The 25,293-nt window shown below is 34.9% G+C and overlaps 2 protein-coding genes across 3 annotated transcripts; one reads left to right on the top strand and one right to left on the bottom strand.

Moving 5' to 3' along the window:
* Positions 1-529: 529 nt before the first annotated feature.
* actr3b (actin related protein 3B) lies at positions 530-19,234 on the bottom strand. 2 transcript variants are annotated; one of them, XM_051098111.1, is made up of 13 exons: positions 19,104-19,234; positions 18,957-19,008; positions 18,089-18,144; positions 17,597-17,721; positions 14,676-14,786; positions 14,187-14,282; positions 13,682-13,789; positions 13,388-13,531; positions 12,851-13,024; positions 12,668-12,760; positions 6,807-6,932; positions 2,557-2,640; positions 530-2,129 (listed from the first exon to the last, which is right to left on the bottom strand). In XM_051098111.1, the coding sequence occupies exons 1-13, from the start codon at positions 19,198-19,200 to the stop codon at positions 2,034-2,036; spliced, it is 1,362 nt and encodes a 453-aa protein (XP_050954068.1). In that variant the 5' UTR covers positions 19,201-19,234; the 3' UTR covers positions 530-2,033. The 2 variants fall into 2 exon arrangements, with proteins under 2 accessions (XP_050954068.1, XP_050954069.1); XM_051098112.1 differs by lacking the exons at positions 530-2,129; positions 2,557-2,640; positions 6,807-6,932 and adding an exon at positions 10,150-12,499.
* A 1,507-nt stretch (positions 19,235-20,741) lies between these two features.
* Positions 20,742-24,873, top strand: xrcc2 (X-ray repair complementing defective repair in Chinese hamster cells 2). The gene is made up of 3 exons (XM_051098113.1): positions 20,742-20,808; positions 21,120-21,201; positions 23,675-24,873. The coding sequence occupies exons 1-3, from the start codon at positions 20,770-20,772 to the stop codon at positions 24,460-24,462; spliced, it is 909 nt and encodes a 302-aa protein (XP_050954070.1). The 5' UTR covers positions 20,742-20,769; the 3' UTR covers positions 24,463-24,873.
* The last annotated feature ends 420 nt before the right edge of the window (positions 24,874-25,293 follow it).

The raw sequence follows: 25,293 nt of genomic DNA, 5'->3' as shown, positions 1-25,293 counted from the left end.
TCTATTTCCTCCTTGGCTCCTCCCTCCATCATCTCCACCCAGGAATATGTTTGTTGTCCTCCTCCCAGGCATCCGTCCTTCTCCCGAGCCTTCTCCCGAGGGGCGGGGGCGGGGGTGATATGTCAGGATCATGGATCTGTTATGTCTTGTGTTGCCCCTGTCTCTGTTCCTAGTTTTTCTTATTTGGTCATGTTCCTGTCCTCGTTTATTTTGATTATAATCCCATGCACCATCTCCCCTGTCGGGTCTGCTTGTTATGTATGTGTGTTTGTTCCTGCTCCTGTCATGGATTTACCCCTGTGTATTAAAGACTGTTTACATTTATTTCTGCTTCCTGCGTGCTTTATAGTAATGGTATATTTAGAACTATATAACTTTCAAAGCCACCTTATTATTTATGATTTTTTTCTCTCTTGTGAACTATTTTCTTTAATAAACTAAAGATTTACTAGAGAAACCAGATGAGATTCAAAGGTAGGACAGGAGAAAGGACTAAATGAGACTAAAAATGGAAGAAAAGACTGAAAGAGACAAAGAGAAAAATAAAGGGAACTTTCAGAGAGAGGAGCTTTAATTAACACTAGCTTCAAACAGCAGATTTCTTCTTGGCAAACATAGTTGCTTAGATATTACACTAAGTGCTTCTTACTGCTATGTGTTGAAATAACATACATACAGTAAATAGTGTGCATATGAGGCATAAAATAAAGTACATTTTCTTTCAGACAAAAATAATTTAATAAATATTTCCTCTTATATCAGCTATATACCTAACCTCCAGTAAGAATACTGTACTGTTTCAAATTCACAGTTGTTAACTGACCGCCCCCAAATCCATTTACTGCATTTACTTTAATACAAATATAAATTAAATCTGAAATAACCCATCATATAATATGGAAAAACTCTATGTATGTACAATTCAATGACATTCTACTTTTCATTCAGTAAAGGCTGATACAACACAAGCTCAGGCACCTACATGCATCAAGATCACAGCAAAACACCATTACAGTGTCAAATCCTTCTTCTGAAGGGTCAATATCCAGCAATGTTTAGCTCCAACTAGTCCCAACACACCTGTCTGGAAATTTTCAGGCTTTACACCTTTACATAGTGCACAATTTGAGGTGACAGCCATTTGTAGTGGTGTCTGAAACCATAGTCATTTAAATGATTATCTTTCATGCAAAACAAAAGGAGAAGTCTTTCAATATAGCTAACGACCATGTCTATTAAGCTTAAAAAGGACAAAAAGCAGCATAAGTGTATCAAAACAGTTATCTGTATGACCATATCCCAAGTTTTTTGGGCTCAGTTGTTCAAAAAGTTTCCAGGATCTCCAGGATCAGGTAATCCATCTTACTTTTTTGACAGTTTTTCAAAGCAACAATGGATTGGATAACCCTAATTCAGATGCAAACTGTTTTAGAATACCTGGATAGCCTACTAGCTATTTGACTGAAAAACAGAGCAATTTTTAAGTCCTTATTCACAAATTCAATTTATGTTACTTTTATTTTTCAAGCTTAACAGCCACCAGTCACTGTATGCTTTTATTGTATAAAAAAGCTGTTTGGACATTCTGTCAATTTTTTCCGTTTGTCATATGGGTCTGAAATAGCCTGATGACAGAATTGTCATTTTTGGTTGAACAATTTTTTTTCTAAATTATGAATAGAACAGCAATGTGTTGCAAAGTATACAGACACAACTTTATAGATTCACCTGAGCAGCCTGCAGTCAGTGTGCAATTCTTGAATTCATCTTTTATGCTGCATTTGGAATATTGAACATTCAGCGCTTGCTATCAAAGCACAAGCCTCAAGTCTCCAGATCCAATCCACATAATACCCTTGTGCCTGGCTTTGACATTTTCACTGATAAACAAAAAGCTTTGTTCTTTCTATTCTAAGCTTGTCAAAGCCCGAATTATTCCTTTTCAAAGAGGAGTGGCAATCAAAGCGTAGTACGGGGAGGTGATAAATCGATTGAATTGATATCTAGGCTTACAGCGGGGTGCAAGACCAGCACTAGGACATGATGCCGAAGACTGGGTTGTGACGACAGATTCTGGGTCCATATTCCTCGTAGGCCTTCTTCGAGTGGCAGACATGGAAGAACTCAGGCTGTAACAAAGGAAATTTAAAGGGATAGTTCACCCAAAAATGAAAATTACCCCATGATTTACTCACCCTCAAGTAATCCTAGGTGACTTTCTTCTTTCAGACGAATACAATCAGAGTTATATTCAAAACAAATTCTGGCTCTTACTACTTTTTTAATTTTTATAATGGATGAATGCACTTTATTAGACTTCAAAATCTCAAAACCCATTCACTGCCATTACAAAGCTTAGAAGAGCCAGGGCATTTTTTTTTATATATAACTCTGACTGTATTTGTCTGAAACAAGAAAGTCATATACACCTAGGATGGCTTGAGGGTGAGTAAATTGTGGGGCAGTTTTCAATTTTGGGTAAACTATCCCTTTAATAAAAATGTTTTAAAAAATACTGTAAAGAGACTGTGACATAATTAAGTATATGAGCATTACCGTAGAAGCCAACATCGATCCCCCAAACCACACGGCATAGCGCTGCATGTGATGAGATATCACTTGTACCTCTATGGGCTTGGGCTGAAAAGAAAACCAGATGTGCATAAAGAATATACATAAAGTGATTCACAGAGAAACAACGCACACAAATTATAACTTTGCACACAAAGCACACACAAATATTGGATAAAATAATCCATTTTTTATTACTGTGATAGAGAGACCACGGAGCAGTCTTTCATCACTTTCATCGTTGTTTTGTTATTAAAGGGAACACTGGATGCCCATTTTCCATGTTGTATGATTCTTTAGGGTCTTCATGAAATGTCTGCAACATACTCAGGCTAAAAATCCTCAATGGTCATGTAAACCTCAAAAACAGCTCTGTTCACAGGGAGTGTTTCTGTGCATATCTCTTTAAATTATAATGAGCTTCTGCTCACCCCATTTCTCTCTTCTGTTTTTTTTTTTTGTGTGTATTAGGTGGCACGTTACCTTCAAAAAAAAAAAAAAAATGAAGACTCTTACAACATAAGGACAGTGATTTTAACGGTAAAAGACTGTAAAAATGTTACAGTAAAAACCTATTAACTGATTAAGTTGCCCTACTATTTATGGTGATAAACTGTATTGTACATTACATGCAATTTTACTGTTTTTAGAAGTAAAAAAGAATGTATACTTTACAGTGAAAAAAACGTAATTTGACATTCCCAGAATTCCCTGTCTAACATTTCACATTTGATGCTTTTTCGTTTAATTAACTGTGATTCATAGTTTTTTCTTGTTAGTTGTTAGTGTACATGAGCGTTATATGTTACAGCTAATGTTGTTAAATTAATGTTTATTGCATTATTTCAGTTTCATGTGTGTTACCATGATGGTGTTTAATGTTTGTGTACACTGTGCACCTCATATATATGTTAGTATTTAAAAGCTGTTTGTGATGAGATTTGATTCTTCATGTGACTTTTTCATCACCTGCTTTTGGTGAGTATCAGTGTATTGCAAAGATAAGTATTGCAAACCACAGCTGCCAGTTTTTTACCATAAACTTTATAGTTTTTTTTTTTTTTTTTTTTTTTTTTACAGTGTGGAAATGATCTTTAAAAAAATACTTATTTTATCTATTTTTGGAAATATTTATGTGCAAATGTATTGCTGGCTTCACGCCATGTCGTAATTACTGTAATTCCGAGATCACGTGACTTTTTGCTCATAGCTTTCCATGTTGTCGGACTCGGATGTAGCACCTAAGTAGCGCCAAAACTAACCTGAGGGTGGTCATGTGGTACATCTGTAACTGGTTTAAGTCATAATTCTAAAAACATTCTGAGTTTACAAGTTGTAATTACGAGTTCAGGAACACTTGAGGGATTTGGGATTGATAGTGTTGCCATAGAAACACATAATTCAGATGTCACGTGTTTTCATCTTGGAATTACGGCATGGCGTGAATGCAGCATATGTTTTGCTCTTATCCGTCCTATTTTTTTATATTTATTGGTGTTTGCTCTTAAAGGGGACATCAAATGCCCATTTTCCATAAGTTTGTATGACTCTTTAGGGTCTTCATAAAAGGTCTGCAACATACTTTAGTTAAAATTCCTCAATGGTTATGTAAAACATTCACAAAAACAGCTCTGTTCATAACGGGCCATTTTGGTGCTCTTTAAATGATAATGAGCTACTGCTCACTCCACCCTTTTCTTCCGTTTTTTGAAAAACGTTACCTTCAAAAACAAAACTAATCCACTACGTCCTCAGTGGCTCTGATATTGGGACAAAAAATAAAGCTAAAAAATGTTTACTTTTACACCCCACTACAAAACACCTGCATTGCTTGCAAACATTGTTGTCACTACAGCTGCCTAAGTGTGAAGAAAATGCCAGACAGCGTAAAACTGTCTGTGGTCGTGGGCGGAGCTTGAACAATATGACGTCATACAGCTTAGAAAATCAAAACAGCTTAATAATTGAGACTGTTTAGGGTTTTTAGGGATTAAACAAGCAGTGAATACATTTTTATTATTGTAGGGTGGTTTTGTCCACACACTGTTAAGACACATTTATATATATAAACACCATGTAAAAATGAATTTTGCATCCAATGTCCCCTTTAAGAATGTGTTCACACTTGTAGTTCAGTTCGTTTGGATTATTTGGTCTGGACCAAAAAGGAAAATGATACATTTAGAGTTCATACTGGCATTTTTGACAGCGAACCTAAAGATAACGAACCTAAAGGCATAGTGATACGTTCACAGTCTGATTGGTCAGGCTGAATGGCATATATTTTCTGACGGAACTCAATTAACACTCTAAATAAAGCTGCGAGTGTATGACATCTAAGTACCCATTCACTGATCGGTCTGCTCAGCACTGCTTTAAGTCGATATGTGTCGTCTGCTGGACTAAGTGGGCTTATTGTTGCATGTATATGATTTTATTTTCACCACCTGTGAATTCACAAAGAGCTCATAAAAGGCACTTTACCACCTCATTGCTCCATGTTTGCTCTCTGCTCATTTTGTTTTGGATACACCGCTTGTTCCCTTCATAAAATCATGTCGCATATCTTGTCATTACTTCCTGTCTTTGGTTTGTTTTGAAGTATTTGGTCCGTGTTGCATTCATATATCATTCAAACCACACCAGAGTTCATTTGGAAGCTTGTTTTGTGCGCACCAGAGTTCGGATGGCAGCATTCACACTTGCTCAAATGAACCGCACTACAGAGCAATACAGCCAAACACAACAAGTGTGAACACACCCTAAGTCATTTTACTTACTGAACAGAATCCATAAGACAAGAGTTACTTTTTATGAAAATGGTACATTCCAATTATTGATGCAGAAAATTGTGTGCATGTAAAGTTGCCGTCAGTAGTATGTTTGAGAGCTAGTGGACAGATTGTGTTTTGATATCAAATTATAAAATTAGGTTATTGTTAGTACTCCTTGAGTGTGGATATGCTCCAGCATTTTTTGAGGGGAGTTAGTACTGTGAAGACTGTGTTTTTATTAATAACCATTAATCAGGGATTCTGTGGCTCTTTAAAAGAATTCATAAAGTCATGTCATTGAATCTTGCATGAATTGCTAAAATTAAATATCTTCCTCTGTACTTGTATCTTGTTTTCTAGGAAAAATATCTAAACATTTGCTAAATCAAGATATATTTGCTTGATATGCAAAACAAAAATAACCATCTTTCAACTGTGTATGAAAACTTATTTTCCCTTTAAATTAAGTAGATTAATCTGAGCCCATTGGCAGATATTTGTTTTTGTTTAAAGGTCTCCCTAGACATTTTAATTTAGAGAACATATTTACATACTGTTTTCCATGCAATTTAACATTTTCTTTCCTTGGTATAAAAAGGTCTTTAAAAAGTAATAGAGTTACTTTGGTTATTTTCATTTTAAAAAATACAATTTAAATACTTTATAATCTCAAATGCTTGTCTTGCCTTGCTCTCGTTGAACTCTGTGTATTCTGGCTCAAGACAGTTAGGGTATGTCGAAAAACTCAGATCGTATTTTCTCCCTCAACTTCAAAAATAATTTCAAAATCATCCTACATCACTGCAGAAGTACCGACCCAGTCTTTGCAAAGTAAACATACAAAGAAAATCAAACACCCTTAACAAAAAGGTAAAACAGCGATATAGGATGATTTTGAAGTTGAGGAAGAACATAAGATGGGAGTTTTTCGACATACCCTAACTGTCCGGAACAATGAACCAGAACAAAAACAGTTTAGGCAGAGTGAGACAAGACGAGCGTTTGACATTAAAAAGTATATAAATTGTATTATTTTTATGAAAATAACTGATTGTTACGCTAGATAAGACCCTTCTTTCTCCTTGGTCCATCCAGGTGGGATTCTCCTTCCTACAACTCGGGAGCTTATTACAAATACAGTTAATTATTTTTACAGTTTAAGAACTGAATAAAAAATTAAATAAACATTTTTCTTATTTTTCTCTGCCATCTTATTTTTCCAACAGTGAAATTCAACAGTGCATTCTGATGCAAGCTGTTAAGATATATGGAGTGTTGGGCAATGCAGATTTTGGGCAAAATAATTAAGAACCGCTTAAAACAGCCTTTGTGTTGACAGAACCTATGACACCTTAAAATTCTGCCTCTCTAGGCGGTTCACTAGGTTTCAGAACAGAGCAAGAATCCAAACTGCACTGTAACAAATGATGAATGTGAGAGTGATTTGAAAAATTGTCAGACCTTTATTCTTCCGCCGCTGAGCTCCTCACTCAGTCTGAGTCTGGCGTCCACCACTCGCTTCAGGTCCCTCTGTAGTCTACGGCCAAAGTCCCGAAACATAGTGGACCCACCAGACAGGACTATGTTCTAATGCACACACAAACACACACACACACTTCACTAACACACACACACACAATTCGGAAATATCTGCCTTTTCATTATGTTCACCCAAAAGAACCATAGTACACAAATATATAATTCATGGAAAAACTAATGCAAAAGCATCTACAAACATGCACAAATTTGCTTCTGTTTACATGGACTCATTTTCATGACAAGGATAAAGCATCTACTATCAATGTGCTGTATATTAAGGAGTAAAACTTAATTTAAATAAAAATGAAATCAAAATACAATCCACAAGATTACAGATGCTAAATCACTGAAATGAAAAGGAACATTTCTGGGTAAAATGCAATACTGTGGAAACAAGTGATACATTTAGATTTTGTCCACTTTATTAAATTTTCCGGTCCACAGAATGTTGCATTATTTCCTTTATATTTCTGCAATAAACTATTGTTGTATTTTTTCGGCAGACACTGAAACTGGGCAAGGCCAGTAAAGTAACATGCTGGGAATAAATGACCATAGGCTGACTGAGGTCATCTTATAACTGGGTATCTGCAGGAGAAGTGTGTTTCATTACAGGGCTGAGGGTTCAATTTTTACCTAACAAACCTGAGAAGAGTTCCTGCTACTTGGATTAGAAAATGCTGGTTTCGTCTAGGAAATAAAAGGCTGGCTTCTTCCATCATTATTGATGATGAGTTTAAAGGGTAGAAGGAGCATGGCAGTGGACCCTTTCGCTGGGGTGAAGAGCTTTTAATCTACACTGCATGCCAGAAGCCAGTAAGAGACATGCATACTAACATGCACCTTTTTCATTTGCCCTCTGTTCTTCGGTGATATCAAGATGCAAATACTTCATAATTCATTTAATCTATAATTCATTTTTCTACCTGAAAACTTAACCCTCCTGGAGAGGATAATCAAATAATGTCAAATTTACACTGCAAAGGTGGCACAGAAGTGCTTCTGAAATGGCATTAAGGTTTCTTTATTATTTAATGCTGCTCAAAGGTGGAATAAATACACTGATACTGCAATTACAACTGCATAATTTTATACTAGCAGCTGAGGTGGGTCAGAGAAGGCATAATTTAGTGTGGCTTTTATGCAACATTATGTCTTTACTCTAAATTTTGAGCAGGCACAAAGCAACTATGCCTTAATACATTTGGTTTAAATTTTGTAAGGTCCTTTGCGTGACCATCTAAGCCTAAAGTGGTGTAAAATAATCTTTCTTTGGCCACTGCAAGATGTGATTGTCTTTTTTCCCCCTCAGGTTATAATGAAAGCTTTGTGACATTATGCAGCTTTACAGTTCACAGATTTCAATTGTAGATATCTGCACAATCAGTCCATGTACTCTACATCAAGTACAAACCTATTTCCTATGCCCATGAAAGACAACCAATGAAAGCCAATTACAGTATAAGTTATGTGTGTCGCTGCCTCAACACAATCTTTCTCTAACAAAAACCTCTACACTTTTTACCATTTTTTACCAAGTAAAATGAGTTAAAAAAAATTCAAAATGAGTTCAAAAACTTTAAAATATTGCTGACAAATGAAAATAAATTCAAATTTTTCAAGTGCTATCCTGTAGTACTTGTTATCTGTAGCAGAGGAAATAACAGAACTCGCTCGCAGATTGGACCATCATAAATTTTTCAGGTGTCAAGACAATCGGTGAGCAAGGTTTTGTGGTGTAGCTAAATGTCACTGCATGCAATCTATGTCAGGGAGATAAACAGTTGTTTCGCAGCAAAAAATGCAACACTTTTCTCAGAAAATTGTTCCAATTTCAAATGTTTTGGTATTCACATGCTTATTGTTTTTGTTTGCAATGCAACAACACAAAAAAGAGAAGAAAAGACAAACTTGATAAACTTTCACACAAAACTCAAAAATGGACTGGACACAATTATTGGCAACTTGTCAAAACTGTAAGAAATAACTGCTTTTCAAGCATGTGATGCTCCTGTAATTTGTATTTAGACACACCTGTGGCAAGTAACAGGTGTGGGCAATAGATTAATCACACTTGCAACCAGTTAAAATGGATAACAGTTGACTCAACCTTTGTGTTGTTTGTCACACTGAGCATGGAGAAAAGAAACAAGTGAGTTGTCTGTGGATTTGAGAGAAAAAAATGTGGAAAAACATTGACAATCTCAAGGCTACAAGTACATCTCCAAAGATTTTAATGTTCCTGTGTCCACTGTGCGCAATATCATCAAGAGGTTTACAGCCCATGGCATTGTAGCTAGCCTCCCTGGACATGGACAGAAGGGCAAAATTAATGAAAACAGGGTACAGGGTACAACAGTGTCAGCTCGCACTATCCCTTGAAAAGGGACGCTATGGTAGGAGACCCAGTAGGACACCACTGCTGACACAAAGGCATAAAAAAGCAAGACTGGAGCTTGCTAAAACTTATGTGACAAAACCACAATCCTTCTGGGAGAACGTGCTGTGGACAGATGAGACAAAAGCAGAGCTTTTTGGTAAAGGACATCATGGCACTGTTTACAGAAAAAAATGAGGCCTGGTGGAGGTCAACATGGTGGAGGTTCAAAGATGTTTTGGGGTTGCTTTGCTGCTTTTGGCATTAGATGCCTTGACTGTGTGAATGGTATCATGAAATCTGATGATTACCAAAGAATTTTGGGGCGCAACGTAGTGGCCAGTGTCAAAAAGCTGCTTCTCCACCAGAGGTCATGAGTCTTCCAGCAGAACAATGACCTGAATCACACTTCAAAAAAGCACTCAGAAATGGTTACAAACAAAGTGCTGGAGAGTACTGAAATGGCCAACAATGAGTCCAGATCTGAATCCCATAGAACACCTGTGAAGAGATCTCAAAACAGCAGTTGGGGGAAGGCATCCTTCAAATCTGAATTACCTGGATCAGTTTGCAAAAGAAGAGTGGTCCAAAATTCCAGTAGAGAGGTGTAAGAAACTCATTCATGGTTACAAGAAGAAATTGATTTCAATTATTTTTTTCCAAAGGAGGTGCTACCAAATATTCTGTTAAGGGTGCCAATAATTTTGTCCAGTGCATTTTTGGGGTTCTGTGTGGAATCGTATCAGATTTGACTTTTCTTCTCTGTTTGTGTGTGTGTGTGTGTGTGTGTGTGTGTGTGTGTATTGTTCCACTGCAAACAAAAAAATAAACGTGGGTACCAAAACATTTGCAACTGCAACAATTTTCTGAGAGAAGGGTTGCATTTTCTGACAGTATTGCAAGGGTGCTGATATTTTTGGCCATGACTGTATATTCTTAGATGAACCAATTGCTGTTCAGAGGTCTTTGTTGTTGCCAAGACTTTTTACACCTCAGTAAATTTTGGCAGAAAAAGAAAATCAAACTAAAAGAGCATCAAAACACTTTCCACTTAACTTTCAGTTCCTTCAGTATAGTCCACAATGAAGTTTGTTTTGAAGGCAAATGAATAGGAATCATTTCAGCGCATTGTGATGTAGATGCGCTCTATTTATCAGTGTGCATAATTGAATTTGTCAAGACACTATTTATTCAGTCAGCCTGAGTTGTGAGATATAGAAATGGATACTGAGGTTATTTCAGCGTTGTTCATCCCATTTACAGGGATCAGTTAAAAAGCTTTCTCTATTCTAGACAGTGTAATTGTGAGCTCAGTGGATAAACACTGACCCCTGCTGGAAATTAAAATAATTAATCCTACGCAAAAGCAACATGCAGTCAGAAGTTCTGTTTTCTCTTATTTTTTTGCCTCAGGATTTATGGTTGTATGCTGGGCTCCCATTAATATTTTTTACAGATTAAAAGAATAGAAAGTAGGGGAGGAAAATGAAAATGAAAAGACGTCTCTTCTTCCAAACAAATTAAGCCAATTATTTTTACTCTAGGTTTCTAGGCCTAAAAACAGTTGTCCAGGGAGTGTAAACAAGATAAAGTCAACTTGCTCCAATAAGGACTTTGGAAAGAGAGGGAAACCCTATGAGTTTCAGTTCAAATTTGATCAAATTGGATATCATAAATATGTCTATACCTTGTTAGTTGCTGGCCTTGTGCAAATATAATCAACTAATGTCTTCACTCACTCAGTTCTGTTCTTGACAGTAAAGTATGAACACTGTAATGTACAGTGTCGGTGCTAACAAACTTACTGAAAAACCAGAAGTTGTGCTGGTCTATAGCTATAGGACAAAGCAATGTAATTTCTCTTCTTGTAATGCAAATTTACCAGGATATGAGGGTAAGTGCTTACTGGAGTTTAACACTCTTTTCCACTTAAACTGAATAATCTTGAATAATCAAATGAATGTAAAAGGATAAATTTACAATCCCCTCCACTTGTATTATAATGGTATTAGGAAATTATAGTCATCTAAATCCACTGTATCTATTTTTGAATTAAAGGGATAGTTCATTTACTCATCCTCTTGTCATTACAAAACTGTATGACTTTCTTTCTTCTGTGGAACGTAAAAAGAAGATCATAATTTCATAAACATATTATGTTTGCACATTGCTAGACTTATTTGTACTATTAACTTATTATAAAACTTAACTTATTAGTAAAAATCACAAAGTTCATTTAACTCTGGATCCTCTTATGCTCTTACTGACTACTACAGCCTTTGGCAATGTAAAGAACGTTTGTGACAGAGGCAAAATAAAAGTGAAAAGGTTACAGAATATTCAAATTAAAGTGTTTTGAAACAGTTCACATTAAGCAGGTGACATGGAAATAGAAGAGGATCATGTTTGGGTATAAAAGGAGCATTTCAGTCTTTGCAAGCGAAGTTGGATCATGTCTCATCACTTTGTACCAAATTTAATGACAAAAGTGTCAAACAAATCAAAAATCACATTTTTTAAATAGACAATCACAAAGAATTTAGGTCTTTCACCAACCACCTCAAATAATATTCTGAACAGATTCAGGGAATCCAGAGAAATGTCAGTCTGTGTAGGGTAAAGCAAGACACCTCAGGTGAATGTGGATGACCTTTGAGCCCTCAGATGGCATTGCATAAGTAACCAACATGCTAAGGTGTTAAATATAGCCACATGGGCTCAGGAGTACTTCGGAAAACAGCTGTCACTTAACACATTCTGCAGCTGCATCAATTAATGCAACTTGAATTTCTGTTACTCTAGCAGAAAGCTATACATCAATTCTATGCAGTGATGCCATGGGGTTCTCTGGGCCAGAGCTCATCTCAGATAGTCAAAATGAAGATAGAAATGTGTGCTGTGATCAGATGCTGTGGTCCACGTTTGTTTTTGGGAAAATGGATGTTGAGTTCTCTACCAAAAACCAAAGGCACCATCCAGACTTTCATCAGCGACAGATGCATGAAAACGAGTGTTATGCAGTGGGGTGCAGCAGAGCAAACGGCATTGGTGAGTGGAATATGTGCGAAGGTACCATTGAAATGGAGGCATGTATTGGGATTGTACAGACACTATACTGCCATCAAGATGACGTCTTTCATGGGAAGTCCACGGTTATTAGATCAAGACAATCCCAGGTCAGGATTCGTAGACACAGGCTGAATGTGTTAGACTCCCTGTCTGCAGTCTAGATCTGTCTCTTAATGAAAATATATGACCAGTCATGAAAAGGAGAATTAGACAATGATGACAATGATTCTTAATATTATGGCATTTGGCGAAACGTCTCAACTTTACTGGAATTGGGGTTATACAAAAATACGTCATCACTTCAGCACTCTGCTGCATGATAATAATGATATCATACCTTGTAAAGTGGTCTTCTGACATCGATAGGGCAGTTCTGAATGACTTCATCCACTACATCTGAGATGGGCTGCATAAAGTCCGGGTTGGCAAACTACAGAGTGAAAAGACCTTTTACTACAGAGTTTCCAAAGGTCATTCTGGGTATACATGCTGAATAATTCAGAGAGTGTGGTCTTTTTACCTCGGGGTGAAAAAATATCTCTGGTCCCAGAAAACGCTCATATCCAACATCTATTTGAAATTCATTTTTGCTGATAGCATTGATTCCCTTGTATTTTTTTATCCACTTGCCAGGGTCCATGTCATATTTAGTGAACTCCTTCACTATGTCTGGACAGATGTAGCAATACCTTTCCTAAAATAAATAAATAAATAAATAAAACAGAGTAATGGATAAGGAGTACAAAAAATTGTACTGGACATAAATATGGCTATTATATGGATATTATAAAAACAAACCCAGATAATCAGAACCTGTACACTGAGTGTACATTATCCCAGCTACTACACAGCCAACACATAATAAACATTGACATCAAGTATTGATTTGAGTTTAAATGAACTCATCTTGTGTGCAAATTAGCCGAAAGAAGTAGACAACTGTGAAATATAAGTTTAGTTTATATCATACCAAAAACATTTGATCACTCAATGTCACAGTTCACCAATCAGAATGAAGCACTCCAGAGAAAGGAGTATAATCCCTACTGATACTCACTTTAACAGCTTTTGCAGTCTCCAGTGACTGTTCTGGAGGAATGCCAATCTCTCTCTCTCTGAGCAGCTGTTGAATGAAGTAGGTTATGTCTCTTCCTGCTATAGGGATGTGCTTTATACAGCTGCCAATCACATAACCTTCTGCCTAAAAGATAAAAAAGAAATAGTAATCAGCCATCTAAATTGCTGAAGAAAGCTCTAGCAGCATTTATTTGCACATCTCACTTCATCTAATTTTTTTTTGCCTCACATCCCTACTTTTTGTGGGCACTGTATGAAAATCTGTGTTGTTTACCACTGGTATAGCATGAGTAACTCCATCACCGCTATCAATCACAATTCCTGTTAGTGTCCGTTCTCCAACCTGTCTTGAAGTCCATGATGCAGCCAATGCCAAAACCGCCTGAAAAAATAGTCACATAGATAAAGTTTACTTATATATAAAGTTTATATATATATAAAATGGGAGACTTGCTTCATGTATTTTATTTTATTTATTTTTTGTTCTTTTTCTTTTTTTTTCTTGGAATGACTACCATAATCACAACAATACTTGTGATTATGGTGACTATTTTATAACAAATTTCATAGCTACTCACATATTTCATATTTTAGCCTTTGAATTCAATAGTTTAAACAGCATTCCTAGCAGTTTAAAAATGGACTGTGATGTTTAAATTTAATTTAAATTTGAATTAAATTGACAGGGTGATATATATGTTACTGTTCTTTCAAACACAGCTTTCTTTGTTTATGTCATCTTTGTATCTGAGTTGACATATTTAAACATAAAAGTTTACCTGAACAGCAATATATAGTCCTGGGACGTTGAAGGTTTCAAACATAATCTCAGCTAAATATTCACGGTTCTCTGGGGTATTTAGAGGAGGTTCTGTCTGAGAAGAAAATATAGCACTGCAACATCAGGATAAACAGGCACAAAAGGTCTGCTGAATAAATGAAATGTGGTCTTTTGTAATGTAAAATATCAGGTGCATATAAAGGGTGTTTTGTCATCATCAAATGGAGCAGCGAAACAAAGGCACACATGCAGAAGACACAGTGGATACATCCTGTTTGTGACATAAACACTGTTGCACTCTGGTATAGACAAAGCAGCATAATCTATCATTATGCAAACAATAAATATTTCAATGGTAGCTTTAATTATGTATGTTCTTCCTCTGTTTCTCAGTGGGAAGAATATGTTTTGCAAATCACTTTAAATTACTTTGCCAAAATACTCCATAATCTCATCGGAAAGGTCTTAGAATGTACAGTAGACATACCATCAAGAAGTTGTGGTCTTCTGGCTCAGCTCTGAGATATTTAAATATGACCTGCTCCATGAACTTCTCCATGAGGTCCCAATCCTCAACAATACCATGTCTGATGGGCCACTAATGTGTAGAGAAAAAAAAAGACCATTATTACATGAATTCTTTATTACTGTAGTCTTATTTCACGTTGTCCCAGTATATGCAACAGTATATTGCACATATATATTTATTTTTAAAAAAAGCAAGCAAGAGTTATGAAATATGATGTCATGAGGTGATAAAATACATATTTTGTTAAGTGTGAGATGTATACATTTCATATACACAGATTTTTCCAATGTTCTTTTGGCCTTTTGATCTTTGTTCTCCAAAACTTTCTTTACGGCTTCATTTTTGAAACAGGTTCTCTTGCAGAATCTTCATGTAGTTTACATCATCCATTCTTCTTTCTGTTGTAAAAAAAATGGTCTGTCCCTGATGATGTAAGGCAACCCAACAGTATTACGCTACCACCCCTTGAGAAAAAGAAGTGTGCTTACTGCTTACTGAATGTGTGAATGTACTGAGTATACTTCAAATCTCTGGTATATTGTTAAAAATAATGTAATAATATGAAATAACAGACCACCTAATTGAAATTAAAAGAGTGCACTTTCATGTTTTGTAACACACTTAAGTACTTGTTTAAAGTTAAAAGGGTTACAATTTATTTTAAGGTGTCCTTATTACAGTCAGTGTGGAGGGTAATGCATTATAAGTAACGTGAGTTACGTAATTAGATTACTTTTTTTTTAATAACTAGTAAGGTAACACATTACTTTTGATATACACGAAAATATCTGAGTTACTTTTTCAAATAAGTAATGGCAGTTACTTTTGTTTTCCCATGTCCTCATTTTGAAATAAATCGGGGGTAAGTGCAGAGGCGTTGTGTGCGCTGTGTAAACATGATGTTACTGTAGTTTTAGACCAAATGTAAACATGCATTTACTCATCTCACTCGCAAAAAACAGATGAAATGCAAAAAACTATGAAATGCAAACTCAGAATATGACAAAAACCTGCAATAATTAAATGTTAAATAACACAAATATGCTTTATGTATTTAATCCCCTTGTATTAACCTTTTTTTTTTTCTGCTGACCTTCGACGATTCAATTCAATCATACTAATAAGCAAAATTACTTTAGGCTAACATTAAACTAACATTTTAATATTTTTTTTTTTAACTAACATTTGTGCTTCATTTTTTATTGCTGAAGAGTGTAGAACCTTCACCTGCGTTCCACTGTACAGACGTGAATTTACTTTTCCTTCAGCCTGAGGCTGACTCATTTCACTTTTGGTGTGAAAGGACTTTTATGTTTACTAAAAATAGAACCTCTTATATTAAAAACAAACAAGCAACCCCTGCCCGGATTTAAAAAGTGTAACACATTACTTTACATAAAAAGTATAGAAGTAGTGTAATTAGATACTTTTTTAGGGAGTAACACAATAATGTAATGCATTACTTTTAAAAGTAACTTTTAATTATACATTTAAGTACTAAGTAATATTAATTTACTATATGAAGAGTTCAGATGCAAGAGCTTCTAAATCTATCTGATGTACTTCTTTAAAATTAGCATTTCTTTCTGGCTACTTTGTATAGGTTTCTATGTAAGTACTGGTACTTCTGATTGGGCTGAGGCTGGAATTTAGTGCGTTTGAAGTAAAAAAAAATATTTGATAGACATATACTACGTGTCAGGAGCATTCACTCAGTATCATTATCTAATTTTTAGGCTTTTAGCTGGTTTTGCATCTGAACTCTTCATATGTAATTACTATATGGTTAGTGTTAGAATTACAGTTACTTGCATGTAATTATGTATAATTAATTGTTATTATAAAAGTAAGTGCATGTAATGTGTAACAAGGACAACTTAAAATAAAGTGTATTTTAAACCATGTTTTAATAATATTTTGTAGTACTTTAATTAAGTATACTTACTTTGACATTTTAATAACATACTAAAGAACATGTAAAGCAGCTGATTATAATTTGAACTGTAGTGCATTACTCAATAATAATTTGGATCTCATATTTGATTGTTATTTTCCTGTTTTTTACTGTGAAGCTGCTTTAAAACAATCTGTATAACATAAGGCTCTATATATATAAAAGTGACTTGACTTTTTCACAAATTCTGCTGCTGGTATGGTATTATTTTTGTGGCTGACAGTGTCAAATTCTTATCAAACATGATTTTTAAAAGCTCTATCACCAAATCTCTCCTCACACTGCAAGCTGAGCAATGGTTTCTTTTGTGCCTATCTTTCATACAGCTCAATATCATGTCAAGCCCTTGATATGGTTGACTGGTGCCCCTTCACTCTGTTCTCAGTTATTGAACCCAGTAACTCCTTCAAAGCGATCCTTCACCTCTCAAGTCTCCTTGTTCAAGCTGGATTTTAAAAGACAGCCTTTTCTAGGCAGTGTCAGAGTAGTTGTACTTTACACTTCCTGATAACTGAACCACTGCTGCCCCCTGACATTTCCAAACGTTTAGTACATTTCAAGAAATTGTTGGATGACTGCAGTTTTTTCTTCTTCTTATACACATGTACAGTATTTCCAGATTAAACAGGGCATTTGAAATAATATATTAAAGTAATCAACCTTTTTTTTAAATAGTCTGTTTATTACTTGCTAGGAAGTTGCTCATTTTATATTTAAAAACGGTACATAAGCTATACATCTAAAGGCTCTTTTTAGAAGTACACTAGTAGTTAGATGGACTCTTGGGTGTTTAAGTATTATATATACAATAAGTCAGCATTAGTACTTTCTTAGTACAACAAATATGCTCATAAACTTCCTGGAGTAGGCTGTATAGTGTCTACAGGTCTAAAACAGCAGACTATTTGCTGAATCAGATTATCACCTTGGTTGCATAGTTGGGCTTATCAATGGCTTCATCTCCAATGAAGAAATCGAGGTCATCTACCCCTTTCATGAGACGTCTCTGTGCCTGATCTCCAACACTGGCTGTCTCTCTGATTGCAATACCTGCAATGACAACGCTATAATCAGTTTATTATTGTAGCTCTGTGAAATCCCAAAGTACATTCATGTAAAATATACTCAGAACACATATGAATATATAACAGTACCTTTTGAAAAAAACAATACAATCAATAATTGTTATAAAAGGATGTGTGTTGTTAACACGCTCAGAGCCTACAGTAAATTGAGGTTACAGCAGTGGTGAATCAAGAGTTTTATAATAGCTTTAAATAGTGCTTCCCTAAGGCAGAGTTTAATTAAATTCGTGATCCAAATATTATATCCTGGATCTGAGTGCTGGACATGCAGTATTAGTCTTCTATGATCTGCCCTGCTGTGCATTAACAACTAAAACTGGCAGGCAGCTCACAGGATGGCATGATGAACTGGGGCTCCGTGTTTCCTGCATAACCAATCTTGGTGTACCTGAAGAAGAAGAACAGTATATCATCATCATGAATGAGATGAATGAGCCAAAATGACTTTGCTACAGTCTATTTGTTTATAATTTTTCAATCAGTATTTCCACTGAGTACACGGCCTGTCCATTTATCAAACAACAGCTGTGGTAGTTTATTATATAGCTATAACGCACCTGATTAATGTCTTAACATGGCAGCCAAGTAAACCAAGACCAACATAGTTTAGATGAAACCATAAATCATACCAAAACCATAACAGGAATATTGCTTCATATACACCCAGAAATCAGAGCCTCTTTATTTTTCATATGCAGATACTAGATGTTTACATTATCAAAATACTTTTACTTCTACATTAGTTTTTACTATGTACAGGACTGATTCATCCGACAGCTCAGAACAGATATAAAATATGCATGTATGCCATTTAGAATATAATCTTCATCCATATTTGTGAATTTATGCACCTGACCCTAATCATAACACATTACAGCCCTTAAAAAGCATTTTAAATAAAGTTCACGAATAGTAGCCTATAGTAATTTGTTATATTTTCTACCTCAAATACATGCTTTCATTGCAATCATATAATAACATAGGTATCTGTTATCTGTCACAGATAATAATAAAACAAAATGCTGAGGCGAGTATTTAGTCAAAATAAGTTATAGGCTTCAACAGCAAATACATACAACATTTGGCTTTATGGTTTATCAACTTGATAACAAAACTTTAATATCATGTCTGTCAAGCAGAAATTAAAATCTGGAGGAGTATGAACATTGTCGGTCGGAGTGTGACAGTAAACAAACTCACCCTGTCCCGCAGTCAATCACGCATGGAGGGGGCCGCACTGCCATCACCAGCACTAGATACAAACACAGAAACACATCCGCATGTCACAACAATAACGACGTCATCTACATAGAAACCATGTGTCGCTTACAGGGTTGTCAGGTGTACCTTTATTGCGGTGTGAATTATCCCTTTGATTATGGCTTGCACCGTTATTTTCCGCGACTACTTCCCGAGTCAAAGGGAAGGCAAAAAATAGAAACATGCTGGATCCACTCGCGCTGCCTCATCATGGTCCACAGGGCTGACAGCGAAATTACGAATCCTACTATGGTAAAGGCAAGAAGGCGCGTTTATTAATATTCATAAGCCAAGTTTTCGCCACACGAAGGTAGCAGAGAGACGTCACGACGTAGTTAATAATTATGAGCCAAGCCTCCGCCACCACAGATATAAAACGTTCGCCACTGGAAGGTTACTGAGGAACGTCAACATGGCGTAATTAATATTCATGACTTAAACAATCACCATAGTAGGTTCCGTAACTTCATGAGCTGGCAAAATGCCAGTAAACAGACCGCAGAGCGCGTGGCGTATTATCACTGTTTACTTTCTTAACCTCTTACGATTCAGCTTTAATGGCAGACCTAGATGTATAAATTGCTGTGTGTCAATTTGGTCCAAGATTATGGTGAATCTATTTGGTTATCTAAGTTAATCTAAGTTAAAAGACATGAGCGTATATACCTTAGTATATAAATATGTTATCAATGAACGTTGTAAAATTTAGGGACAGGAACTCTATTGATTATTATTATTATTATTATTATTATTATTATTATTATTATTATTATTATTAAAGATTACTTATTGTGTGTATTGTTGATTTGGCAATATTGTATGTCAAATAAACAAATACATACATACATACATACATACATACATACAAGTATGCATACATACGTACATACATAGATAAATAAGCAAGCAAACAAGTTGAAATCGAATTATATCAAAGTCCCTTTATGCCCTTTATAGGATAAACTCTAGATGGCAGTCGGTCCTCATTTTAGCGAGGTATATACTTTATTTAGAATGAGTTGTATACATTGGTAGTACCACCGTAGTGTGTGAAAGCGATGCTGTATAAAATTATCTTTTTACCTATTATTTATAGTTATCAACTATTTTTTAGTATTATTTAATGATACTATGCACAATTATGTTTATTAGTAAATACTTCTATGTCTTACTTTCAAAGCGTTTTAAATGAATTCCAACTGTGTTCTCCAGACGTATATTTATACGCAGCGCCACTGACTTAAATTGCATTTCAGGTAATTAAATAGTTGTAATTAAATATATATATATATATATATATATATATATATATATATATATATATATATATATATAACACGTATGATCTGTATGATCTAGCAACACTATAGAATAGAATATTATGAATTATATCAAATGGTACAGTCTCAGAAAGAGCTTGGTGTAATTAATTAGTCAAGTAATGCATTTCTTTAGTACTATAATATCTTTTATGTGAATAAGTGTTTGATATAATTGGAATTTAACATCCAGAAGAAAAAAAGTGAAAGACAAGATGCTTACCCTACACAACTCATTTGTTTTAAATCTTTAAATAAATGATCTCATATTTTATAAAATACGCCAAATGTAAAATAAAATGTTACATTTAAATACATGTGTTGTTGTGGTTTCTGTTTTTGTTGGACGCTGGAGGACTTTTGTTTTGAAGTGTAGTCGAACGCTTATTTACCAGGAAATGGAATTCCAAAATAATTGCGCGAAAAACAACGAAATGACAGCACGAGTTAGAATGGCAGAGAATGGTGCTCAGGTATATCTGACAAATCAGTTCACACTAAAGCTTTAAGGGAACTTCCAATTACTTGATACATTCAAACGTATGCTTGCATTATGACTCGCTAAATGCATGGACTATTCCTATAGATTCACATTAAAATAGGTTAATTCAGATTATAATTACAGTTTTGAATCTAATCTTAGTTGATATGGAAGTACAAATCGAGGTTCAGGCATTTTTAATACATTATGTTTAAATGGAATCGTACAAATGATAGTACTGGCATAACATTTCGTATACCTTTCTTGCAGTAACGTTAAACATCAGTGTTTGTGCTTTTGTAGTTGGTAAGCAGACTTGAAGGACGACAATCATTGAGGGAGATTGAACCCAATATATTTCCTGTCGACGGTGGTCCAGGTCAAGGTAAACTAAAATCAAACTGATCCTACATGTATTAAACGGAGTTTGAATTTCAGTAGTGCATTAACATCAACCTCAATGTTGAACAAAATTAATAATTTAATAACTGTCCCCTTTTAATGTTTGAGTTTGAATTTGAATTGAATGGTATATAACACAGGGTTCTGAAATGAAATATGAATTTAAATGACAAAATAATTAGTGCAACACCAGTGAAATGACTAAAAACAAAACAAAACAACATACATTTTTGTTCTTCATACGCTTTAAAGTTTATATGAAGTGTACCAAATATTTAAAATACTGTCTTGATGTTGTTTTCACATAAATTTGGAAATGTGAAAATATATTTATGATTACTTTTGGGTTCATTAGAACATTCTGGGAGGTGACCATGGCCTACAAAATGATAGCAAATGTAATTATAAATCTGAGGTATAATTACAAATTTTGATAGGTGGCATTTGAAACATTGATTATTGATATGATTTAATTTTTGTGAAATACCAAATATGTGTATAATTACATCTCATTTGTAAGTTGCTTTGGGGTAAAAAAAAGGCATCTGTTAAATTAGTACGTGTAAATGTTATGGTTAATACATACTGAAAAAGAAAAGACTTTCACTGCATCTTAATTTTACTTGCTTGATTATTATTGTTTTATTTTTCGTTATTGGGGGTATATGGGGAAGTGTTTCAGAAACTTTTTTGAAATCAAAAAGTTTTGCAGTACCATTTGGTGCCATTACTGGCTTAAAAACAACACAAATATGATGTCCTTGCAAGAGAACCCCTTCTGAAAATGTACAGAAGCTAAATTTATACTGAGAAAAAATCTGGCACGTTGTTTCCTCATAGAAGCTTCTGACAGTAGCTTTTATAAGTAGCTTTCATATTGTCTTAAAAAAGCCTTAAAAAGTCTTAAACCACTTTTCCGTGAATTAAGGCCTTGAAAAGTCTTAAATTCATATGGCATTAATTTTCGTGAGGGATTGTTTCCTAGTGTTTCATTTAAAGTGAAGCGAAAGCATAATTTCTGTGCTACATGGTTTAGGTCGTTCAGTATTAATTATACAATACGCCGTAGATGGCGGTATGTGCTGCTTCATCTGTCAGTCACCCAGAGAAGAACTTGTAGTTTAGATTTTGTTTATAGTAATAAAAATAATTTAGCTTAGTTAGAGAACAGACAATACGATTAAAATATACAATTAAAAAAAAATATATATATATATATATTAATAAAAGTTTGTTACATTACGTTATGTTAATGCCGCTAATTTAAAAGCGAAAGTTCAAGTGCTCATGACGCTTTTGCAAACTACTTAAAACCGAAGAAAAGTGAGGAAAAGAGGGAGAACTCAAACGAACTAAAAACAGCTGCTTGACTCCGAATTGCTGCTAATTTGAAAGTGAAAGTAAAATGTGCATGGCGCTTTTAAAACAATTAAAATTAACAATTGCAACAACTAAAAACAATTGCAGTTTAGTAAATTATAAATAAATTATAAAGTATTTTGTTTGTTTTTTTTCTACCCATTATTAATATTAGATGTATCAAAATGAAAAAGAAACATTTAATTAAATCCAAATCTGCATAGGGCTTTTCAGTCTAAATTAGATTTTTTTTTTTCATTACTTCTTACTAAAAAGCAGAATAAAAAACATTAATGTAACATTATTTCTGTACTGTTAATTTAGTACTATGTTATCTATTTGTATTTTGACTTACCTTTTATTTTGTATGTTTAGTTTTCTTTCTAATAATAGTTTGTTTTCGTAATTTTATCATGATTTTGTCATGTCAATTTTAATAGTTTGTTTTTAATATTTCTATTCCTTTTTTAAAAATTTAATCTTATTCCAGTTTTAGTAGTTCAACTTATTTCATTTTAGTTAGTAGCCAAGACTGTAAGTTTTTATTCTGATATTTATATTTTATTTCAGCTTTATTTCAATCAACAAAAACGAACTGTATTAGTTATAGTTTCAGTTAACAATACCAACACTCAATATAACATTCATTAATTATTACATTAACAAATGTTATTTTATTTTATTGTATTTTATTTTCCCTCTGGACAACTGGTATGAATCAAGTGGTGTGATCAGTGGATGAGAAAAATTATTTTAAAATTATTTACAACATAATCAATCACTGTTGCTTTTTAATAAAGTATTAATTTCAAATGATGGTCTTTCTCTACCCCTGGTACTACATAAACAGAACAATCATTCAGCTTTAAATTCAAATATAAATTACAATTCCCCATCCTGTTTGCTATGTTAATTCAAATTAGCAGTTGAATAGAGCACTTCAGTGATGACGTATATATGGCCATCCCAAAAGTTAGGATCACCCCCAAACAAAAACCCAGTTGGATTTTTTCATTGGCTTTTGGATTATTCCAGAAAATGAGCTCTATGCAGCGCTATTAAAGTTGACATCTCAATTCAATTCTGCATCCATACAGGTGACGTTGTGGAGTTTCATGGCTTGGAGGGCACAGGTAAGACAGAAACCTTGTACCACCTCATCACCCGCTGCATTATGCCAATCCAGAGTGGAGGTCTGGAGGTGGCGGTGATCTTCATTGACACAGACTACCACTTTGACATGCTGCGCTTAGTCAGCGTCCTGGAAGGACGTTTGTCCGAAGACTCTAAGGAGCGCGACGGCTCTGAGGGCGAACCCGAGGAGAGGGTACGTTCATGTCTGTGTCGGTTGTCTGTAGTGCACTGCAACAGCTCGGTACAGCTCCTCCTAACCCTGCACTACCTTGAAAACACTTTCTCCAGCCAGCCCTCCCTTGGCCTCCTGGTCATAGACAGCATCTCTTCCTTCTACTGGGTGGACAGATTCAATGGCGGCGAAAGCACTGCTTGTCAGGAAGCTAACCTGAGAAAGTGTGCCGAGTTGCTGGACAGACTCCGCAGAAACTATGGCATTGTGATTTTCGCCACCACTCACGCCATAATGAGGAACTATGGACCTGATCCTGGGGTGTCAGAAGTGCCCGGCTCATCATCATCATCTCGCAGGTGGAGGTCAGCTGATAGTGCTACAGACTTTGACAAGCCCTACCTGTGCAAAACATGGCAGAGAATAGTAACTCACAGGATGCTGTTCACTAAAAGTCATGTGTCAAAGGACCACAAGCAGGTTTTCTCCACAGCATGTACCAGCATAATGACCAAAGGTGTCAAAAGATGCTTGTTTCATGTCATTGAGGACGGTATTAAATTTGTATGTGACAAGTGAGCATGTATTGAAATTCTCAGCACTGGACATATTTGCTTTTGGGTTGTCACACAATTAGGAAGGCTACTTGGCGGATACAAAAATTCTTAAAATGCTTGTCAGTGTTATAAATGATGAATGCAATACTTTTTCTGTTTTCTTTACTAAAGAAATAATTGCTATGGACCATTAAAACAGAAAACTATGTTGATTTATGTTGTAGCTGTTAGATTAATAGCTAATGAAAACCTTCCTTTCCACTTTCCCAGTCACTTTTATTTATACAGCACTTTATGCAATAGAGATTTTCAAAGTAGCTTCACAATAATAAACAGGAAAATAACTGAATCAGTGATGCAAACTTAATATATGAGGCAAATTTTTAATTGAGGTCATAAGTTTACATACACCCTGCAGAACCTGCAAAATGTTAATAATTTTACCGAAATAAAAGGATCACAAAATGCATGTTATTTTTTATTTAGTACTGACCTGAATAAGATATTAAACACAATATATGATTACATATAGTCCACAAGAGAAAATAATAGTTGAATTTATAAAAATGACACTGTTCAAAACTTGATTCTTAACACTGTGTTGTTACCTGAATGATCCACAGCTGTTTTTTGTTTGTTTGTTTAGTGATAGTTGTTCATGAGTCCCTTGTTTGTCCTGAACAAATTCCTTCAGGTCCCACAATTTTTTTTTTTTTTTTTTTTTTTTTTTTGTTAGCATTTTTGTGCATTTCCAACAATGACTGTATGATTCTGAGATCATGTTGAGACCATCTTTTCACACTGAGGACAACTGAGGGACTTATATGCAACTAGTACAGACCTAGTACAGGTC

Source organism: Labeo rohita, chromosome 24, assembly GCF_022985175.1.
Source record: "Labeo rohita strain BAU-BD-2019 chromosome 24, IGBB_LRoh.1.0, whole genome shotgun sequence".
NCBI classification, from domain to species: domain Eukaryota; kingdom Metazoa; phylum Chordata; class Actinopteri; order Cypriniformes; family Cyprinidae; genus Labeo; species Labeo rohita.
The sequence above is the reverse complement of the archived record's forward strand: the minus strand, read 5'-3'. Positions and strand labels throughout refer to the sequence as shown.